The sequence below is a fragment of the Solanum verrucosum genome, unplaced genomic scaffold (assembly GCF_900185275.1).
Source record: "Solanum verrucosum unplaced genomic scaffold, falcon-dt-bn FXZP01000253.1, whole genome shotgun sequence".
Lineage (NCBI taxonomy): Eukaryota > Viridiplantae > Streptophyta > Magnoliopsida > Solanales > Solanaceae > Solanum > Solanum verrucosum.
Genome location: NW_026019984.1, coordinates 691,975 through 713,923, shown reverse-complemented (window position 1 = coordinate 713,923; position 21,949 = coordinate 691,975). Strand labels below are relative to the sequence as shown.

Sequence of the window (21,949 nt, the reverse complement as noted above, 5' to 3'; positions counted from 1 at the left end):
GGGGTCTGAGGAGGGTAGAGTATACGCAGACCTTGGGAGGTAGAGAGGTTGTTTCTGATTAGATCATGGGCTCAGAAAAATCATATCAAAGATGATCAAAAAAGAAACAATGGAAGTAAAGGAATCATGGCAAAATACTATAGAAAGTATGACGAAGCATTTTGGAAAAATAAAAATAAAAATCAGTAACTACAAAATATTGCAATAACTGAAGTACAAGAGTCAAAAATAGTAACAAAAATCGAACGATAAGAAACTACATCAGAAATACTACGACTACAAGTATGGAAGGACACGCAAAACAACGCTCTACTATCCTACTAGCCTTCTACCCTAATACGTGTCCTCCATAACCTCCTATCCAAAGTAAAATTGAAGAGAAAAAAAGGCCCTTTTTTTTCTCATGGGGGAAAATAAGTTCAGCAAACAAGTCACTGCTACATTATTCTACATGATTGTTGGAACAATTTTATTTCCAAACCATATCCCCCATGAATTTTAATCCAGCGACGCCCCTTATCTCCACATCAACCAATGGTGCTTGGATTATCTTTAAACTTGCTAACTCGGGATCTTTAGTGATCGTTTCGAGAGCACGCATCTGATCCTGAAACATTTTAAACAACAAAGACATCAGCAAAACTATGCAAGTAAAGATCAGGGAAGTCCGAGATATTTCACAGGATAATTCAGTTTTCATCACTGTTTGGATAAAAAGGTTAATTAAGTTAAAAAGTTTAAGGTCTTGAATATGCACTAAAGCAAGTGAATAAGATTAGAATATGAATGTGTAATAAAAGATAACAGCAGTCCAAGGCAATCCCAGAACTAGGCATTTGATCAATTTGTCCTATTTTAGTGATACCCTTTATAAAGGTTCCCAGAATGCCGACACTACATCAATACTATGCTGCTCAGACTCTTCAAAAATGTTGGCTGATGCATGTTGGATACTCCAAAAGTAGTGCAACATAGCTTTTATATCACTCGATTTATACTCGCTATATGGTAATATAAAACATCAAACTTGTCTAAGTTCAACATTCATATGGCTTGCTTTCAAGTGAAGCATCATTGCCACTTTCTTTCAGCAACAACAGTATGACTTCTTCACTATTGTATTTGCTTTGCATACTTGTTTTTTTGAGCCGAGGGTCTGTCAGAAACAACATCTCTACATTCACAAGGTAGGGTAAAAGTTGCGTATACACCACCCTCCCCAAACCCCATTTATGAGATTATACTGGATATGTTGTTGTTTGTTGTTGTTGAATCTCTAATCTGCCTTCCAAGTAAGTCTTTTATTGCATACATAAGCTCTCAGTGTTCAGTTGCTAAATCAAGCATGCACAATTTATGCTGCATGCATTTGGCCATGAGTACCTTTCCTATTGTAGAGTTCATTAGAAATGTAGTTATGGAATTCAATGGATATAATGTGACACCATAAAGAAAGCTTGGCATGTATGACATACCACAATCCGACAAGTTATGAAAAAGGTGGAAGTTCACGTTCAGGACATACCTACCTTCTTGCATAACTATTCCAAATAGGGTATCTAGAGAGCCTTCTTAAAATTAGTTTTCAAGACTACATTGAAATGCGTAAATATTGAGCATATCAATGGCTTGACACACAAACAATTCCAATAGATATTTATTCCCCATTTTAAATTCAGATACCTGGCTCGGAATTAAGATACATGCTCACTAGGTATTCTTTCATCTAGCTTAGGTTTCTGCCTACTTCATTATTTAAAACAAAAAAACTTGCTTAGCAGTATAAATGAGAAGGATTTAACTTAAAAGAGAGAGAAAATTGGAATATTTTCAAGAAATGGGATGAATTAGAATATTTTCGCTAGGCCGAATTTGAAGAGTCAACTCTTACCTTTCTTCTCATCACACAAAACTTGCATTCTGATGTAGACGGAGGTAGGATTTGGTTGACAATAAGCTTTCTTACTGAAACGGTTTCCTTCTTCAACGATGCACAGAGTCGTGAAGACTCATTGATTGCCATCACCTGTACAGAATGTATTTGTCACAAAGAGCTCACTCAACAAGTCCTCAAGAAGAGCTTGCAAGCATAGCAAAGAAAAGCTACAAGCTACACATTCTGGTCAATTAATATTGCTCAGTTGAGCATAAGTAGCAATAGTATTTACAACAACAACAAAAAAATTCAGTGTAATCCCACAAGTGGGGTCTAGGGAGGGGCGGTGTGTACACAGCCTTACCTCTATCTTTGTGAAGGTAGAGAGGTTGTTTCCGATAGACCCTCGGCTCAACCATTTTTCCAGAGTCATAGTACCAATGCTATTCTTATTCTTTATGTCTCTAACATGCATATCCTACTTTTATCAATGTTTTTCAAACCTAATGGAAATATATTGTGTAGAAGCCTCTATATGATGAGCAATATTGGACTGCTGTACTATTACAATGTATTGGATATTGAACCTTGTTGACTTCAGTATAAAAGCTCAACCATATGGAGCATGAACTACAGGAAAGGAAAAGACAAAGTAGAGGATGATATTTATGATTGGAAGTAATATTAAATAAGAGGCAAGCTCGTTCTGTTTCAAGCTTATGTTCCAGAGTTGTTAACTTAAAGTAATAGGACGACAGAATTTGTGCATTACAGTGGGGATTGTCACAATGATAAACTCTGTAGTTTCGGAATCACGGAACAGATCTCGAACTTTTGCCATCCTCTCCCTTAATTGCTCTAGCTTGTCACTCTGCAGTGGAAGGACATAATAATGGTCAATGCAAAGCAAAAGTACAACAAGATAACTAGTATTATAACTTTAATGCTTACAGCATCATCTCGTTGTGGCTCCCCTTTGTTGAACATGGATTTTAAAGCTGAAGTAGCTGATGCTATTTTCTTTTTAAGCTGCGACACATGAAAAAGTACTAATAAAGCTGAAGTGAAAATAGGAATTTGGTAGACGAACTTGAAATAAAATGCATCATCACAGAGTCCAAGATTAAACATGTTTTTTAATCAGGTAAAAGGATTTATTAATAATAACAAGGTCAACTTGGCTGTCTACAAGAGGTATACCTAAAAAGGAGACCTACAAAATATGGTTCTCTCCAAAGACACCCAATGCTCTATACAAACTGTAACTACATGGGTGCATCGAAAGAAAATAAGGGATCAAAGACAACTCCTCTAATGAGCAAGGCTCATCTCCAACCCTTCAAAAGCTCTGCTATTTCTCTTCCTCCAAATGACCCACATCAAAGCAAAGGAATAACGTCCCAAGCCTTGTGTCTTCTTTTCCTAGCTCCACTCTTTCAGCTGAAGATCAACTCCTTCACGGATCTTAGCATTACCCAAGAAACACCAAATCATCTAAAGATGTCCTCCCATAACCCCGTAGCTAATTTGTAATGGAATAGAATATGGTCCACGTCATCACCCGCCTCCTTAGAAAGGAAACACCAGCTCATGGCTACAACCTTTCGCTTCTTAAAATTCTCCACAGTCAAAATCACTCCTCTAGTAGCTACCCACACGAAGAAGCACACCTTCCTCGGCATCTTAGGAATCCAGACCAAGGCATGTGGATAACGTTTCTGCCCTAACCAGAAGTTTCTCATAGAAGGACTTAATTGAGAAGGAACTGTTATTCTCCAGAACTAAACATACTAAAACCATTGCAATAAGTTTCGGTTAAGAGGAGAAGAAAGACATATGGGCTTGAGGGTTCTCATTCTTAAAAGTGGAAGCATTTTGGTGGAAGAAAATCAGAAATGACCCATAATATTCTTCCAGTAGCATGACGGTAGTTACCTTCATCATCTTGCCTATTGATGCATCCAAGAAGTCTGGGAGGGATAGTAGTCTGAGTGTGTGCCCCTGCAGAATCAACAAGTAAATGCAAACATTAAGCTCAGAGAACAAGTTTTACATTAAACCAGTTTCTTTCAACTCACCGTTGGTGCTGTATCAAAAACTATGCGAGAGAAGGCACTATACTCCTTTGATTCAAGAAATTGCATGACCTGCAGAACCATCCTATAGTCAAAGAGACTGGAATAAGGTAACAATAAGGACAGTTGTTTATGTGCGCGGTACTGATAACAATCTAACTGAAAAACAGTATTGAACACTCATTTATACATGCCTTTGAAATTGCAATAGCCTCATCTAGACCAGGTGGAGGAGTGTCCAACAGCTCTCCAAGTTTTAGTTCTCCCAGCTATCACAAGTTAATAACAGCAGGGTCAAGTATAAGAAGGAGTGTTTCAAACATCATAATTCACAGATTGACAAAATCAGAACTTCGCTTAATCAGTTGCTCTGTCAGCAGTTGCAGTAAAGAAATGAACTTGAACCTGAACTTAGCATGTCATACAAAGTTTGCAGGTTTTACTTACTGAATCAACAACCAAAAAGACATAACGAATTGTTTACAGGTTTATGACTACATCAGACACAGTTAATTGGGTAGTTGTATAGTAGGAGACAAGGAGAAACCAAGACTAGGCATGGACAGTGGTCGTTTGGTAGAGTGTATAAGAATAATATTGAATAGGGTGTATTAGTAATGATGGAATTAGTTATGCTGGGATTATTTCATATCCACTGTTTGGTTTGGTGTATTGAGGGCAATTCTGTCTTTACCCATGCTTATCCAAGTATTAATAGCCCTTGAATTACTAATATCATGGTTCACTATGTATTACTTATACACCCTATAATACTGAATAGGGTGTAAACTAATATATGTATTAGATTTTCTAATACATTCTGCCAAACGACCCCTTAAAGCCATAGAAAGAGAGGGACATATTTTTGGGGAAAAAAAGAACTATGAAACATTTTGCTTGTTGATGTCACCTGCTCAGCAAGCATTCCGAGGCCCATACTGTCCATAATATTTTTGACACCCTTGTCACCATGTAGTTGGCTCGCTGCGCGGAACTCTTCCCTTGTTCTCTCAGGGCTTATCTATTTGAATATCAGTTTATTATATGATTATTCGTCCTAAACAAGTAGATACTTTACTTCAATACCAACAACGAAATATTAAGAACAAGATACCTCTAGTGCATATAATGGAGAATCCACTCCTTGAACCGGAACAAGTGCCCCTCCAGTCAAATTCTACAGAAAGCACAAAACATTACAACAACAACAAACCCAATTTGTTCTCACAAGTGGAGTATGGGGAGGGTAGAATGTACGCAAACCTTACCCCTACCTTTGAGAAGGTAGAGAGGTTGTTTATGAAAGAACCCTCGGCTGAGAAAACAGTGAAAGAGGCACAGCAACAAAGAGAAACAACAACAAGATAATAAGATACTGAAACAACAATGTAGTGATAAAAATCTAAAGCACAAAACATTATATAAGTCAATTTCTCTTATGACAGAATTTAAGAAGAGAAATAAGCAGTAGGTACCTGATCAAACGAATCACTCAAAGAGTGAGCAGGATCAGTTGAAACAACAAGAGTTGGATGACCATGGTTTGCAAATTTTACTGCCAGAGAAGCAGCACAACTAGTCTTCCCAACACCTCCTTTCCCTCCTAACATGAAATACTTCCGTTGTGTACCACTAATCATCTCGTCAAATCCAACAAAAGCTTCAGTAGGAGCAGTAACTGCCCTCACTACAAAGATGAGAGGAACTTAAGTAATCCCAAAGCATTTCTTTATAAAACCATTTGAAATTATCTGTATAATGTCAAGAACATTGCTTCAAGTTTTTTTTCATCGATTCGAGGTGGCATTTACTGTTTACTGTTCTATGCTAAAGCAGCTGTGCAGAGACTTGCTTCACATATATTGGTCCTAACTTTTACAAATCAATTTCTACACTAGACAGGTTAACTTAACATGAAAACTCTGGTGGAATTGACAGATGTTCTTTGTAGAGCAACACACAAACAAACTAGAAAAGCATGGTATCATATGTTGATTGGCATTAAATTCTGGAAAAGGTTTCTACAAATCTAGTGCAGTTTTATCGCATTCTTCCACTATTGGACTCAAAAATAAACACCTAAGTACAATCAGGATTATTGGCTTCTCTTTTGAATAAAAGAACAAAAACAATTATGTTGAATCATTCACTTCTTGGAATTTGTGATTCTCAACTCTGAATTCACTATGGAAACAAAGGTCTGTTCTTTAAGCTCTTAACATGGAAAACCACTTACATTTATTTGCACACACTAGTATCCAGCCTTTTTCTTCTTGTTTTTTTAATTGTGGTGTCCAGGTCAACGTGCAGGCACCTCAACTTATTCCACGAGGTACTTACTATATCAGATAACTCTGTGCACTAAGGCTCAGATAGATGAGAAGAAATCACCTAGTACTTTTGCCTCCATTTGGGATTTGAACATGAGACCTCATGGTTCTCAATACACTTCATTGATCATTAGACCCCACCATAAATGTCACTGCTACGACCTCAAAGTTCTCAATACACTTCACTGACCATTAGACCCCACCCTAAGTGCCACTGTTACGACCTCACAGTTCTCAGTAGACTTCATTGACCATTAGACCACCCCGTAAATGCCACTGCTACAACCTCACAGTTCTCAATACACTTCATTGACCACTAGACCCCACCTTAAGTGTCACTCTACGACCTCACATGTCTCAATACACTTCATTGACCACTAAACCACACCCAAAGTGCCACTACTACACAGCATTCTTCATCAAAGAAACTATTTTTATGCTGCCCGTTTCTCAACTACTAGTTTACTTCATTGACCACTAGACCACACTTAAGAGTGACACTACTTCTATGCAGCCTTCTTCATCAAAGAAACAATTTTTACGCTGCGAACTCGTAACATAACAGTTTAAAAACAAATCAACATCTACCTAAAATAACTATGTCCTACAAATGATTGATACAATGAAACTTAGAAACCTCATATTCCAACTCTGCATTTTACAAGAAACATTAACATTTACATAAACAACACATGCTTGATCAAAGTACTCAAAGAAAAAAACTGTAAAAGAGAACTAAAAATCCCAACTTTATTAATATTAATACATATAATGGAGGTTTTACCTTGAAATGGGGGTTTGAAAGTTCTTGAATTGAAACTTGTTAAGAAAGAGCTAAAGCTTCTTCTACTGACATTTGCCAAAGCAAAATAGAAATGGGTTTTCGAAGATTGATGAAAAAGAGACGCCATGGCCATGGCTATGCTGATTTTTGTTCCAGGTTAAAGCTTAATTTGCAGTAGACTGCGGAAGGAAAACAATATAAGGTCAAAAATTTTGGTTTTATGGGAAAATAAATTGTGCGGAGATTGTTAAGTTAATTACGTAAAATATGTTATTTTATTACATGATCTTAATTGTAAAATGTATGGGGTTTATTGTTTATTGAAATTATTGTGTATAGTATTTGATTAGATTATAAATAAATATTCTCAAAATAAAATTCTTAATATATTGACAAATACTATATGTATATGTCGATTATTATATTATTTGTTGTTGCTATTGTTATTTTCTTCATTGTTTTCAATATGAAATTTTTACTATTATATTTCATTTTCATAATCAATTTATTATGTTTTTTTTAATCAAAGAATATCCTCTCTAGTCTCTATCCATATAAGTTAAGGGTAAAATTGAGGTACACATTATTCTCTTCAAAGCTCATCCGCAGGACTATATTTATATGTAATTGTTGTCGTTGTTGCAAGTATCAAATTTATCGCATATATATTGTCCTCTTCATAGTACACTAATATGTTATTGTTGTTGCAAGTATCATCATAGGTTATAATAGGAATTTAAGAATGATAAGTTTAAGTATTTATATAAATTTTATATTTATATATATATATATTAACGTCATGAATAATTGTTTTTTGAGTTAAAACTATGTATTAAATTCAATCAAACTCATAATAAAATACGCAATTTTCAACAACAAAAAAGAAGCATAATTTGTATACCAAACACACCCTTGATCTTTTCTTTTCCTCCATGAAATAATCATTATACTTGCTCCTTAACTCACACGCCTTAATATATATCCCCTAAAATACGCAATCATTTTCTACTAAGACAACAAATTAAAAGCCAAACTATTATTATACCCAAAAAAAAAAGGCCTTAATCTTTTAAGTCCTAAAATACTGCAAGTGCAAGCTACGCCAACACTTTATATCAAAAATTTATTTATTTATTTTTAAATAAAAGTCCCAATTCTTTGATTAATTTGTGTTTTTCATATGGTGTTCAGTATTTATTTTGAAGTTTGACATTTCGATTAATTTAAAATTAAGTTGGAATATCCTACTTTGAAGAGTAAAATATTTGCTATCAAAGACGATTCCATACTCAGGATCCGAATCTAAAATCTCTAATTAAGAATGAAGAAATATTTGTTAGTACTCCACCATATTTTCTTGGTGGTGCATGACCTCCCACTCCCTATTACTACAACTATATACTATAGCATTTTGATAGCTCCATTTTATCATCTTCTCATCAAATTTTCAACACATATATACTTCACTTCATTTTTTTCATGTATATTCAAATTAATTCTAGATGTGTCAACAACTTCAACAATATAATCACAACCACCACAAAAAAAAAGTATACCATACAATTCCTTGCTTCTAGTCCAAGTTTTTTTTTTATTTGATAATATCATTCATCATCTCAATAATAATAATAACCCTACATAGTTCTACTAATGAATACCTCATGAGCACCATTTTTCTTTGAATCAACAAAAAGGCTTTGAGGATTGTATAGTTCATGGCAAACCAGCTAAATTTGGCAGTTCATTTTCCAGCACAAATTATTGTAAGTTATTTGTCTTGTATTTTTTAAGGATGGTGTATCGTTTCTCAATTTATTAGTAGTGTTAATCTTCTCTGTATCGTTCTGGTTTTGCAATTATGTTTAGTTCTTGGACTTTTATGTGGTTATTTTTGTCAGTGTGACAGATTCAAGATTTAGAAACAATGATTATGTTCTTTATTATATGTAAATATTTATTATATTTTAAGCCTGGTTTTATATTGGACTTTCAAAAAAAAAATTCTTGGTTTTGTGACTTTATTAGGTTCTTGAAATTTTGATCTACTTACTCTAGTTCATAACAAATTCAGAATTCAGAATCAATGGATTATGTTCTTTATTATATATGTGTACATTTTTTCTTGCACACACTAGACACAATAAGTTCAACTTAACTCGTTGCGTCTACTCTAGATCCGCCATTGAATTTCATTTTTCTTGGTGTATATTTTCAGAGAAAGAAGAAGAGTACTAGTACTGGTGGACACCACAAGAAAGAAGAACTTGAAAAAGAGGTTTCTTATGTACCTTTCTTGATGAATTTAATTTATTTTTATCATATGGTAATTAAATAGTTATGAAAAAACATGACAAAAAAGTTAGAATTTGTACTTGGCATATATAGGTTATGGTCCATGTACCTTTAACCTATATATGCTCTTTTAGAAAATTAGGCATCACATATGAATGCTACTAATTAAATTTGCAAATTAGAATCCAAAATATATGTTATTTCTTTCTTATTATATAGTGATTGGAAAAGTTAAAGATTTTTTTTAAAAAAAAAAAATAATAAGAAGAAGAAGAAGAGATTTTCTACCATTATTACCAATATGGATTTCGCAAAGATTTTTTCATCGAATTTTCTTATAGGAAATAAACTATATATATTATCAGTAAATTTTCATGTAATTTGCGCTTTTCTTGTAGAATATATAAGGAGAATTTGAAAGTTTTATTTATTGGTGTTATAATATAAGGTTGCTGAGCTTAGAAAAATGTTGAATCATGAACAAAAAGTTCATGAATTTCTGGAGAAGGTGTATCAAAGAAAGGATGATTCATCTTTCACCATTCCAAATTACCTTCCTCCTAAGGTAAATTTAATTCTTTAGTGAGTCTTTTTTTTAAAAAATAAAATAAAATAAAATTAGTGTTTAAGCTATATTATTTGAATTGAGGGTCTATCAAAAATAATTTCTCTATCTTTACAAGATAGGGATAACGTTTATGTACTCATTATCCTCTTCAGTTCCCACTTGTGACATTATACTATCCATATATGTTGTTTGTGTTGTGTTTCTACGGCCTAAATTTTTTATAACAACGTTGTCTGTCTATGTATTTTTTTTATTGTTATAGCGAAATATTGTTATATAGATCATATTATAATATAACATATTCTAATTAACATGAAATTTCTTTAAAAAAAACTTTGACTGGTAATATGTTGTTATAAAGGATGATTGTATAAAGAAGTTTATATATATATATAAAAGCTTAGAACAACAATATAGAAAAGTGAGATTTTCTTCAATGATTTAGTAACATGAGGAATTAAATAAAAAGAATTTATGGATATATTTACTAAAATTCAAATCGTAGCAGCTAAGAATGTACTTTTTTTGTTGAATAAGAAGAAAACTACGTTCTGCCATCAACTGCGGATATGATGTTTACTTTCTACCTAAGTTTGATTTTAACAAACCATCCATATGTACTACTAAATTAATTATATGAAATATATATGTGTGTATTTTTGGGTTAAAAATGATTAATTTTTTCAGTTTCATGTATGTTAATTGATTTAACTTTTATCCACTGATAATGAAAATAATTTTTTAGGTGCAATATACTTATCCAGAATTACCTTTAATTATTTTTTAAGTGATCTGATAATGTAAATTAATTTTATATGGTTAGTGTATATATACATATAGAAGTAGACCCTATATATACACTAAATGGTACGGGTAGAGGCGCCAAAATTAGGTGGTGCAAGAGGTTGTTCATTTAAATCTTCTTTGTCTGAAAATTACACGTTATATAAATAATAAAAAAATTATATTTTTATGTATATATAGTAGATATTGTTAAAATTCCTTAATTAATTTTATCGCACTTTATGCTTGTTTTAACCTAATAGCGGAAATTTTGTAGATGAAGGAATTGTTAGAAGAATTAGCCATGGTTGAAAATGAAATAGCCAAATTGGAAGGCCAAATCAACAAGATTCAATGTGATGTGAATAAAGAGAAAGAAATCAACAATATTGATCATCAAGCTAATAAGTCCAAACAAGGACTTAACAACAAGATGAAAATACAAAGTCAACAACAAAACAATATATCTTCATATTCTTTGCCACCAAATCCAAACAAATTCAAAGGGCTAAATGATCAAAAAGTGCCATTTGAGACAAAGGCATTGCATTTTATTAGCAAAGCTATAAAAGGTGATTATGGACTTAATGACTTTAGGATAAATAATGAGAAATTGTTACAACCAATTAATAAGTCATCAAAAGTTATTGTTGATCAAGAAGATGAAAATCAATTCCATCAACAAGTTAGAACATTTGGAGAAAGGATTTCAAGGAAAAGCGGGATGATCAAGACTCCTTCACCTCTCAGAGAACCAAGAAATCCAACACCTAGAGTAAGTCTTTTATTTATTTTTATTACGATTTTAAATATATTTGGTACGACAGAAGTCATTTTTGCATATAATATTGATTTAAGATGAGTTTGATGGAGTATTTATATATAGCCGATTCAATACTTGGGTAACATAGTTTTACCAACAAAAAAAACACTTTATTAAATAAATACAAGACATCTACTTATATTTTGACTATAGACCACCTATTCTATTGAGTCGCTCTTTATTTTCTCGCATTTTTCTAGAATATAGCTTTTATCACTCCCACCCCCCACCCCCCCTTTTTTTTTTCAAGATTTGTATAATGTTCTTTCTTCAAACTGCTTTTACTTGAACCAAGGGTAAAAAAAAAAACGTTTCTACCTCCACACGATAGGAGTAAGGTCTGCATACTCTCTACCATCCACAGACTCCACTTGTGGGATTACATTGAATATGTTGTTGTTTATTTGTATAATTTTCTTTTTTTTTATTATTGTTTTCAGAGAGAAAGAAATGCAGATATACCCAAATTTATGTCCACTCCAATACATGAACTTCAACCAAAAATCATGCAAAGTCCAATTCCAACAGAAGAAGACACAATTCATAGATGGCCACCAAATAAATTATCAGAAAACATCATGAAATGTTTGGTGTTCATTTTTATAAGGTTGCTTAGAACAACACGTGCAATGGAGTTGGAAAAATCAGGCCCAATTGCTAGTAGATCAAGCAATTTTTCATTGAGTTTTAGGGCCCATATTGAGCCCAATTCAAAAAATAATGGTACAACAAGCCTTTTGATCCAACAAAAAGATTCAAGACAACAAGATCCATATGGTATTTTTGATTCAGAAGAGTCCATTCCAAGAGATATTGGGCCTTACAAAAATTTGGTTAGATTTGCATCAACATCTATGGAGCCCAAATGCATCTCAAATTCTAACTCTATTCCTCTATTTCAAAAGCTCAAGTATGTCCTCAAAACCCTAATTTGAATATTTTATGTGTTATTATTAGATTCTACTACATGTTCGTTGAGAAGAGTTTAACTTTTATAAATTGATAGTCCGTCTGATTTAGCTGATTGAAAGTAGTTGTATTGATAGGTATCAACTATCTAGTAATAAAAATGATCACTTATGTGTTTGGATAGAAGTGATGAACCTGATAATAAGCAATTCCTGCATCTGTATATGAAGATGATGATAAACAAATTTTTTTTGGTTAAAATGATGAAATGTCCATAGAATTATTTATGGAAAATGTAAATTTAGAAGTACTTGAATGTAAAAGGTGAAGAATGACAAAAAAAAATAGAGAGATGATTAGGAGTTATTATGTTTTAGGAGAGATATATATTAGGGATAAAATTGTAAAAGGCTTAATCAAATCAAAATTATTTATAAGATACTTATGATTTTAATTTTGATTGATTTTGACTTATAAACACTCGACTTATATATTAGCTTATAATTAACCAACCATAAATAATATCGATTTTACAATTCTTTACACTATCCACACATAAATTAATTTGTAACATATTGTTGATTCGCTTCTCTTCTTAATGTTAGGAGTAATATTTTGTTGTATTAAAGGACAGTTCGATGTACTAAACACTAATATTTTTTTGTATTCACGTAACGTCGGGGAAGGTCTGCACCCCTAATTAAGGGGTGTGATGTAGGGTACAATTTATAGCTAATTTCACAGCTCAAACCAGTAACTTAATTAGATTATATGAAAATAATTTTATCACGCTCCGAGACTTCTCCTTCTAATATTTTCTTATATTGTTCTTGAAAATTGTGCAGGCTTATGATGAACAGTCTACAAAATGTAGATTTAGGATTGCTGAATTATCAACAGAAATTAGCATTCTGGATCAACATGTACAACGCTTGTATCATGCATGTACATTGGATTTAATTTTATTTATTTTATAAAATTTATTTCCTTTATAAATCTCAATATTCAAACCTAATTAAAATCATATTATATTTTTTTTTAATTATAATTCCAGGGATTTCTTCAACATGGACTTCCTTCTAGTTCTACTCCAGAAAAGTTGTTGTCACTTATGAATAAGGTTCTTACTTTGTTCGTCTCAAATTATCTGTCGTAATTTTTAAATACAAATATCTCGATTCGAATTAATTTTTCTAATATTTATTTCAGGCAACTCTGAATATTGGTGGAAATACAATAAATGCACATGCAATTGAACATTTTATCTTGAGAAAACCAGTAAATTCACTAGCAAAAGAGGTAATTAATTAAATACCTATTACTTCTCTTATTAAATTATTATTTTTTTCAAACATTTCTTGAATATAATTTTTCTTACAGTTATTATAATATGATTAATTAATTAGGTGAATCGAAAAGGTGAAAAGAATGATAAAGAAAATATAGTACGTGAGCTGCATGGACTTGAGTCATTTGATCCAAATGTTATGTTTGCCTTATGTTGTGGCACACGTTCTTCTCCAGCAGTAAGTCTATATATACTATGGAACGTTTTATGCATTGAACTGTCATTTTTTATTGTTGATACTAGTTTTTATAGTTTTAGTGAGTTTATCACATTACCGATTAAAAATCTAGATAAAGAAGAGTTGTAGTTGATTCATAGCCAGCATAAAGTTAAGAGAAATTATAATGAATTCAAACAATACTTGAATTTTATATAATATTAGACTTATCGATAGTTTGTCTAGCCAAGTTTTTAAGAAGTCAAGAGCATTTATTTTAGAGAGTTGAAATGCTTGGGCAGAAAAAATAGATGTTTTTGAGTAGAAACAAAAGTTGAAAAAAGTACTATTTTCTTTGAAAATTTGGTCAAATACAAAATGCTGCTCAAGAGTTTCAAATTGATTAGTAAAATGCAACATTCTACTTTGTAGAAGTATTATTTCAAAAATATTTTTAAAAATAAAATTTAGCTAAGCAAATTATGAAAAATGAGCTTAAATTGATGATCGATATAAAAGATTGAGGATTATCTCATATAACCTAACCAAATTAAACATGCCTCGGGTTGAGGTCTAGTAGTTGTTGTTTTTAATCCTTCATTGTACATAGTGCGATAATTCACAATTTTCTTAAATTTGGTGTTCAGTTAAATATCATGTATTACGAAAATCATGTTATAATACTACTTCCCTTTCTTTAATAAAATGTGAATGTTAACATGTTAATTTATTACAATTAATGAAAATAATTATGTAGGTGAAGATATACACAAGTGATGGAGTTATAGGTGAGTTAGAAAAATCAAAATTGGAATACTTACAAGCTTCATTAATTGTAACAAGCAACAAGAAGATAGCAATGCCAGAGCTTTTGCTAAGAAATATACATGATTTTGCTCAAGATTTGGATTCATTAGTAGAATGGATTTGTCAACAATTGCCTACATCTGGTTCATTGAGGAAATCTATTGTTGATTGCTTTAGAGGACTTCATAGTGGGAAAGCATCAACTATTGTTGAGAAAATACCATATGATTTCGAGTTTCAATATTTGTTATCTGTATAAAAGCATCTTGTATAAGTACAAAGTTTGAATCGATAGAAAACTTTTATTATTTCATGATTGTAAAATTTTCATTTCTGATACCTTTCAAAATTCCATTTTGAAAACTTACATAAATATTTTGAGAAGTGTATGCTATAATCAGCTCAACGTACAACAATGTGTTGAACTGCTTCGATCTTGAATTATGTATATGTGAATAACAATGAGTGGTGAAAAATAAAGTGATCACTTGTTTATAGTGTAATTTTGGAGATCCCTAAACATATTCTTGGTCATTTACTTACTTTCTTTTTGCCATTGTTGATTTAGATCCCATCATAGGGAAAATGTCTACCATATTTTTTCTTGAGAAAAATATCTTATGATTCTGAATTTTCCGTATTTATTATATGTACGTATATAAGTGTTTTGTACGTATGATTCTTCTTAAATTGATAAAAAACCTTTTCAATAAATAGTATAAATTCCATCGATTGTAGCTAGTGATTGCCCGGATCAGTGTGTGATCACTAAATGTGAAGTAACCCTTCAGATGCTCTCTCCATCCATGCCGAATACCCCCGACCATTCCATTTTCAAACTAATTTTTTTAAAGGAAAATTACGATCACAACAAATTCAAGATAATCTCATGAGTCTGAGAAGGATCAAATATACATAAACCTTATATTTTACCTTTATAGGGATGTAATGCTTATTTTCAAGACTTTTTGACTCAAAAAAATGTAACTGAACAAAAAGACAACATATATTAATGCACATTACAAAATATGACACTACGTCATACCATAATCTACTATCCTTTTATCATAATTCTCGACCTTTATTATCTATCAATCAACCACATATAAAAACAGAATTTCTTTATTTCCTTTTTAAGGTTGTACAATTTTCCAACCACTACCCTCCACGTGTTACCTTTTCCGGACCCCAACCCCACAATTCCAATTCGGTTCTTCACGTCACTTCACGTCCGTCTCCACTTCCTCTGTCACCAAAAAAATCAGCTCCCATTTCACTGAAACAGAGATACCACTTACATTCCCTTTTTTGCTTTTTTCAGTTACTTCCATTGCATTTAATGTGAAAAATTTCATCTGGGGTTTGTTTATTTTTTTATTTTTGGTCAAAAAATGAATCTTTTTTGGTTGAATCAGTGAAATGAAGGTATGATCAGAGACCCCTTTAGTTCTTTTCTGCTTTTTGTCTTGTGGGTATCTAGCAGTTGTGTATTTTTGTTGCATTTGCATGCATTTTATCAGAATTCTTGAATATTTTGCTTGTCCACGTTAATCTTTTAGTTTTGGTTGATTTTTATACCCTATTGGTTGTATAAGAAACATATATGATTTAGTAACAAGTTTAGTTTGTTTTCTTTTGTTGGTTTTTGCTTTTAATATACATTATTTGTTGTGTTTCGATTATCACACTATTTTATTGTTGTTAGTGTTTTTGAATAATGCTCTGTATTGCTTTCGTTATTTAGTTGACATGCTTTATTTGCTGTCATTTGATTTGGTGCACTTGAGCTGAGTGTCCATCATAAACAACCTCTCTACCTCGACGATGAGGTATGAGTAAGGTTAGTATACACTATGCCCTTCCGAGACATTACTTGTGAGATTACACTGGATATGTTGTTATTGTAGTTTGTTTTCATTTGTATTCCTGTTGGTGAAGTTTTAGTTCTTTCATATGACTTGTTGCTATCAAATCCTTTTTTTTTTTTTTTGAAAAATGTCATATATTGTGAGGCTCTGCTGTGCTGGGGTGTTTAGTCAATATGTTGTTCCATAATTTGTTGATTAGATGATTCCTTTTAGTTGATTATGAATTTTTCAATATTTTTTTGACATGTGCAGTTCTTTAATATACTTATTCCCCTTTTAAGTCATTTCTTAATGTGTTAGAAAAAGGAAACGAAGCTACGTGCATTACAGTCCTCCTTTAGCTGAGCTTTCAACACCAGAAATTGACCATGCTGAGGTTGGCATTTTTCTTGTTATGTTTCTGGTAGTTAAATTCTCAAGAATCTGTTAGGGAAATTTGGACAGACGAGTAAAATGCAAACTTCCATGGATTCGTTCGAGTACAACTGGAAGACACCAAATGAGAGTGCAAAGAGTTCTCAACGGGAGCCTGAACAGGTAGCTAAAAATTTCTGGAGGATGACTAGTTTAGTTACACTTGGTCCAATTAATCCTAAAACATCCTTACTGCTTTACTTCATTTACTTTGAGTCAAATTAGGGTAGAAGTCTAGTAGGTAGTTGAGTATTGTTTCACATATCCTCCCATACTAGTAGTCGTAGCATTACTCTTGCAATTCTTGTTCTTCGATTTCTATTACTGACTGTTATTTTTTGTCCTTTGATTACAGTGTTATTTTGTTCTCTTTTGTTATTTCTTTTCCCAGACTGCTTTGTTATGTTTTTACTTGAGCCGAGGGTCTATCGGAAATAACCTATTTACCTTCCAAGGTAGGGGTAAGGTCTGCGTACTTACTACCCTCCTCAGACCCCACTTGTGGAATTACACTGGGTATGTTGTTGTTGTACTTTGAGTATAAATACTTGAAGTATTTGGAACTTTTAAGCTTGACAATTTTAGTTGGTCAAGAATATTATGCGATTTTGATCAATAATCTTCGTTTAAATTATTTCGTTAACTAAACTGTTATGATATTTTTAGGTTGTAAGTGCTGCATCTATCTATTTTGCATCAGAGGAGGAAGCAATAGGAGTGGAACAATTATTTGCAGAACCCGAGTATGGCGATATAGTCGATACTCTTCTAGATTTTAACACATGTGCATGCAGTCTTCCAGAGAGCTACATTAAGGAGTTTACAGCTTCGGAGCCTGTTGTAACAAATAGTGATCGCGGTAATGGTCTTAACAACTTGAGCTATGTGAATCAGATGAGTTTCAAATTCCTACTAGTTTTGTCGATAACAAATGACATTTTGATTTTTGACCTTCCACCTAGATGCAGTTCAAAGAGGTCTTAGTGAAGAGGATAAAACAAGGGAGAAGGTATATACCCTTGTGAGCAGTCATAACTTGTTAATACTATATTCTAGAGTGTTTATGTGTTTTAATTTGTTCACAGTATTTCTGGTTTGTTTGTATTCAATGAGTTTAATCAGTTTTTTTTCGATCCTCTTCATTATTACTGATCATTTGTCGATACCCGGTTTTTGCAGTTTCTTGATGAATTGTCAAACGGATATAATGAAAATCATTGCAGCATTTCATGTGAAGATTATCTTTTGGGTAAGTAGTTGTTGTTTCTCCGCTATCATGCCAGTCTATGCTTTCCTTTTCTTCCTTTGTTTCTGTCCTAAGTAAATGTCTTTTAACTGATTAGTTAATTTTGGTCCTATTATTCTCGATTTATTAGATATTGAACTTGAGGAAGAGACTCCCACCCTTGATGTCACAAGAGATGTATCCTGTATAGGGAATATGAATTTGGAGAAAAAGCTAGCTGATTCAGAACAAAGAAATTGTGGTGTTCATGTGCTAAAGTTGTCTGATGCAAGTACCTCATCCGATCATGAGGCTTTAGACGAATATGAGGACATGTCAACTGATAAACTACTTGAGGTGTTCAGGAACATGTTTGGACATCAAACTTCAGTTGCGGATAAGCAATGGCTGGAATCCCACATGATATTTGGCTTGGAAAACCAGGAGATGTCAGACAAGAATTACAGTTTTCCAAAAAGCTCTCTTGATTCGAGTGAAAATCAAGGGGTTAAAGTCCCACCAGCTTGCCAGAATCTCCTTACAGTATCTACTGCCTTTGCTAGTATATTCAATTTCAGAACAAAGCCAAGGGTTCAACACGTGAAAAGGAGAGAACATATCCAATGGAATTCCTTCAAATGCTTATCTTCTGCAGCAGGTGAAATACAGCTCAATTTTCCGGATAAGTGGGATAGCAAGGAGTTGGCTAAAGAAAATGTAAAATGTGATGGAACGAAATTAGGAATATCTGAACAGAATCTGAAATGTAAACCTTCACGAGGAGGATTTGGTCGGCGATATTATCACAGAGGAGCCAAAGTATCATCACAAGGTCTTGGTAAAAGAAATTTTCAAGTTGGATGCATCCAAATTCCACCTGGTCTGCCCATTGAGGAACGACTTATCAGGAGGGAGGTTAGTGAACTACAAATAAAAAGGAGTTTCAGACTTTGTATTGACTTTTCATATTTTCTCCCAAGGAAGTTAACTTCTGCTGGGAATGTTCCTCGAAAACTGTTCACTTTATTTAGCATGTCTAGTCTCATATGCTAAATGTATTTGCTTAGGATTAAGTATCTCTCATCAATTCAATGTTTAATACTCATGTGGCGAGCATTTGATTTGCTTGAACATTTCATCCTTGTTGTGTCTGTTTCATGCTAGGATGACACAAAGCGTAAGCCATAAAGTTACATATCCACTTTTAGATGCTGTTCTTTCAGATTATTGCTACTTCTTTTGCTTATGTTTTCGCTGTCCACTTCAGGGACATTTATCCAAAGATTGCAGGGCTAACAGAGACTATAACAGCAACATCCGTTCAGCTGAGGCACAAGATGATCCTTCTGGCACTCTTTCTGATCAGTCTAGTGATAATTCATCTGAAGATGATTGGACTATAGGGAGCGAGACCCGAGGCACTAACCAAGACAGAAAACACAACAAGTATTGGTCAACAACTGAGGTCCTAAAGTTGGTGGAGGGTGTTTCCAAGTATGGTGTTGGCAGATGGAGTGACATAAAGAGGATGTTTTTCCAATCATCTGTGCATCGTAGTCCAGCTGATCTGAAGGTACTTGACCGTTTAGTAACATATAATTTTCTTCTTTCCATGTTTTTTGGTATGATCTTTTAGTCCCTTGCTTCTGTCAGGACAAATGGCGGAATCTTCTGAGGGCTAGCTGCCGACGATTGCAGAGCCGGAGAGGGGTATTTTATTCTTCCTATCAATTGAAAACCTCTAACCTGTCCCTTTTCGTTTTAATTTTAATTCAAAACACATCCTCTTTTATGTTTCTTTGCACATAATCATAGGATCATCAATTCATCATGTTGCAAAGCCACATCTAGTCTATCCCTTTTCATTTCAATATATGATTCTTGGAGTTAATGCTCTCTCTGACAAATAGAAGAGAATTCATGGAACAAATCCAGTTGTCTTGTCATAATTTAAGCTGTGATAATTCTATGTCACGGAGATAAGTATATGCGCCATCTGTTAGATTTACTACATCTTTTTTGTAGTCTTTTCTCATCCTCTGGATGTGGATTCCATTTCAAGGTTCAGGTTACAGGAGGAACAAATGTGACAGTACTGGTACTCGAAATTCTTGAATAGCGGAAAGTTTTATTAGAAGCTTTAGTGTGTAATGGAAGAAAGTTAATTGCCTAAAAGACTTGTAATCAAGTCATATATTACATTTTCAGCAGGTTTCATATTTAGCTGCACATATCAGGAGACACCTAAAGTTGACACCATCTTTCACTTAGACATCTTAACTAAGACATTTACCATTTAAACACATGTAGTAGGGCCCGACAAGTTGCCAAATCAGCATAAGTGTCAACATGACACAGTCGAGCCCTACTACAAGTGTTTAAATGGTACAAGTCTTACTAGAGATGCCTAAGTGTAAGATGTTGCCAACTTAGGTGTCTCCCGATGGGTTCAACCTTATTATTATGATGCAAAAACCATGTTGATATATCATACATGCCCATAAAAACTTGCTGCAGGTTGATGCCAAGAAGAAGCATGGCGTGTCCAGGATTCCTCACGAGGTCTTAAACCGTGTTCGAGAGCTTGCTGTCATCTATCCATATTCGAGGAAACATAGAACAAGAATCTCACCAACTGCATCCCTCGCCTCTTCTTCGAACGTGGAGTCTGATAGCCAGTTGTCTATGAATGAGTAGAACACATTGAATCTCACATATTAGATACTAAGCTACTTAGAAGGATCATTCATACCTGTGAAAAAAGATAGATACCTTTGAAAAGCAAAATTCTTAATAGTATATATTTTTGCTGGCAGTAACTAGTTCTAAATTTTGTACAAGTTCAAACTAGAGAACCAAATTTCTAACAGATTGTAATTACTTCTATTTTAGTTAACATCTTTTTGTCAGAAAATACCTATTGGTAACAAATAACAATATGTGCAAGACTTAAGAAAGGGGTCTCAGTTATCTTTTTTTTTTTTCTTTTTTTATTACATAATTTCATCTTTCCTTAACTTATTCTGTTCCAATGTCTATTATGGTCGGTCCATGAATTTTCCTTCCTTTTCTTTTGCTGCATTTCACTCGAAGTGTTGAAGGGAGAGGGGCAAACTTGATCCTCTTCCCTAGAGAACTCAGATGTGGAACTTTTTGTCATTCTTTAACACCCCACCTCATGCCTAGTGCTTAGCATCTGGTGCGTGGACAATTTTGATTTTGGGAGCCCTAACATCGGGTGAGACGGGCCCTGCTCTGATACCATGTTAAATTAGGTTTTATGCCTAACTACACCCCAAAAGCTAGCTCAAAGGGAGGAGGATTGCCCAAGTCTTATAAGGAGTCCACCCATCTCATTAACCACCGATGTGGGACTTTTGTCATTCTTTAACAGATACTTCCTCTTTGACAATCATATTAGTCATCTATGTGGAAATGCCTTTTCTAGGCCTATCCATATTCGTCTATGCCCTTGTTTAACTTGCACCTAAGGATTCAATCTTCCTTGAGGTTTTAGTGGGAGTTCCTTTTTTATGCTCATTCGCGAGTAGCTGAAGGGAAATTTGCTTGTTTTGATAGTTGGAAAAGGAGAATAATAACAATAATAATAATGATAATAATAAGTTGTTGGATGTAACTGACGTATTATTGTCCAACTAGTTTATTTACTTATTTTCTTCCTCAACTGTT

General features: G+C 33.3%; 3 protein-coding genes across 3 annotated transcripts; 2 read left to right on the top strand and 1 right to left on the bottom strand.

Annotated features, from left to right (window-relative positions):
- Window positions 1-388: 388 nt before the first annotated feature.
- Window positions 389-7,259, bottom strand: LOC125818365 (ATPase GET3B-like). Its single transcript, XM_049497886.1, has 11 exons — window positions 7,066-7,259; window positions 5,427-5,638; window positions 5,066-5,128; window positions 4,862-4,972; window positions 4,146-4,220; window positions 3,955-4,023; window positions 3,812-3,877; window positions 2,828-2,905; window positions 2,649-2,747; window positions 1,892-2,026; window positions 389-607 (listed from the first exon to the last, which is right to left on the bottom strand). Exons 1-11 carry the CDS (start codon window positions 7,196-7,198, stop codon window positions 470-472), a joined length of 1,179 nt encoding a protein of 392 aa, XP_049353843.1. The 5' UTR covers window positions 7,199-7,259; the 3' UTR covers window positions 389-469.
- A 1,320-nt stretch (window positions 7,260-8,579) lies between these two features.
- On the top strand, window positions 8,580-15,014 carry LOC125818048 (uncharacterized). The gene is made up of 10 exons (XM_049497555.1): window positions 8,580-8,828; window positions 9,281-9,340; window positions 9,806-9,922; window positions 10,986-11,483; window positions 11,972-12,441; window positions 13,286-13,385; window positions 13,495-13,560; window positions 13,650-13,739; window positions 13,847-13,966; window positions 14,703-15,014. Exons 1-10 carry the CDS (start codon window positions 8,781-8,783, stop codon window positions 15,009-15,011), a joined length of 1,878 nt encoding a protein of 625 aa, XP_049353512.1. The 5' UTR covers window positions 8,580-8,780; the 3' UTR covers window positions 15,012-15,014.
- A 1,069-nt stretch (window positions 15,015-16,083) lies between these two features.
- On the top strand, window positions 16,084-21,216 carry LOC125818054 (uncharacterized). The gene is made up of 9 exons (XM_049497561.1): window positions 16,084-16,177; window positions 17,028-17,157; window positions 17,701-17,893; window positions 17,997-18,043; window positions 18,214-18,283; window positions 18,411-19,174; window positions 19,527-19,832; window positions 19,913-19,969; window positions 20,777-21,216. Exons 2-9 carry the CDS (start codon window positions 17,074-17,076, stop codon window positions 20,954-20,956), a joined length of 1,701 nt encoding a protein of 566 aa, XP_049353518.1. The 5' UTR covers window positions 16,084-16,177; window positions 17,028-17,073; the 3' UTR covers window positions 20,957-21,216.
- The last annotated feature ends 733 nt before the right edge of the window (window positions 21,217-21,949 follow it).

Excerpts from the sequence above, each read along its gene's own strand:
- LOC125818048 (XM_049497555.1), top strand. The coding sequence starts at position 8,781 with ATGGCAAACCAGCTAAATTTGGCAGTTCATTTTCCAGCACAAATTATT. Across the intron at positions 8,829-9,280 it reads ATTTTCCAGCACAAATTATT|AGAAAGAAGAAGAGTACTAG; the intron begins GTAAGTTATTTG and ends GTATATTTTCAG. Across the intron at positions 13,740-13,846 it reads TAAATTCACTAGCAAAAGAG|GTGAATCGAAAAGGTGAAAA; the intron begins GTAATTAATTAA and ends TTAATTAATTAG.
- LOC125818054 (XM_049497561.1), top strand. The coding sequence starts at position 17,074 with ATGCAAACTTCCATGGATTCGTTCGAGTACAACTGGAAGACACCAAAT. Across the intron at positions 19,175-19,526 it reads AACGACTTATCAGGAGGGAG|GGACATTTATCCAAAGATTG; the intron begins GTTAGTGAACTA and ends TGTCCACTTCAG. Across the intron at positions 19,970-20,776 it reads GATTGCAGAGCCGGAGAGGG|GTTGATGCCAAGAAGAAGCA; the intron begins GTATTTTATTCT and ends AACTTGCTGCAG.
- LOC125818365 (XM_049497886.1), bottom strand. The coding sequence starts at position 7,198 with ATGGCCATGGCGTCTCTTTTTCATCAATCTTCGAAAACCCATTTCTAT. Across the intron at positions 5,129-5,426 it reads TGAGTGATTCGTTTGATCAG|AATTTGACTGGAGGGGCACT; the intron begins GTACCTACTGCT and ends TGCTTTCTGTAG. Across the intron at positions 2,906-3,811 it reads CAATAGGCAAGATGATGAAG|CTTAAAAAGAAAATAGCATC; the intron begins GTAACTACCGTC and ends CATGTGTCGCAG.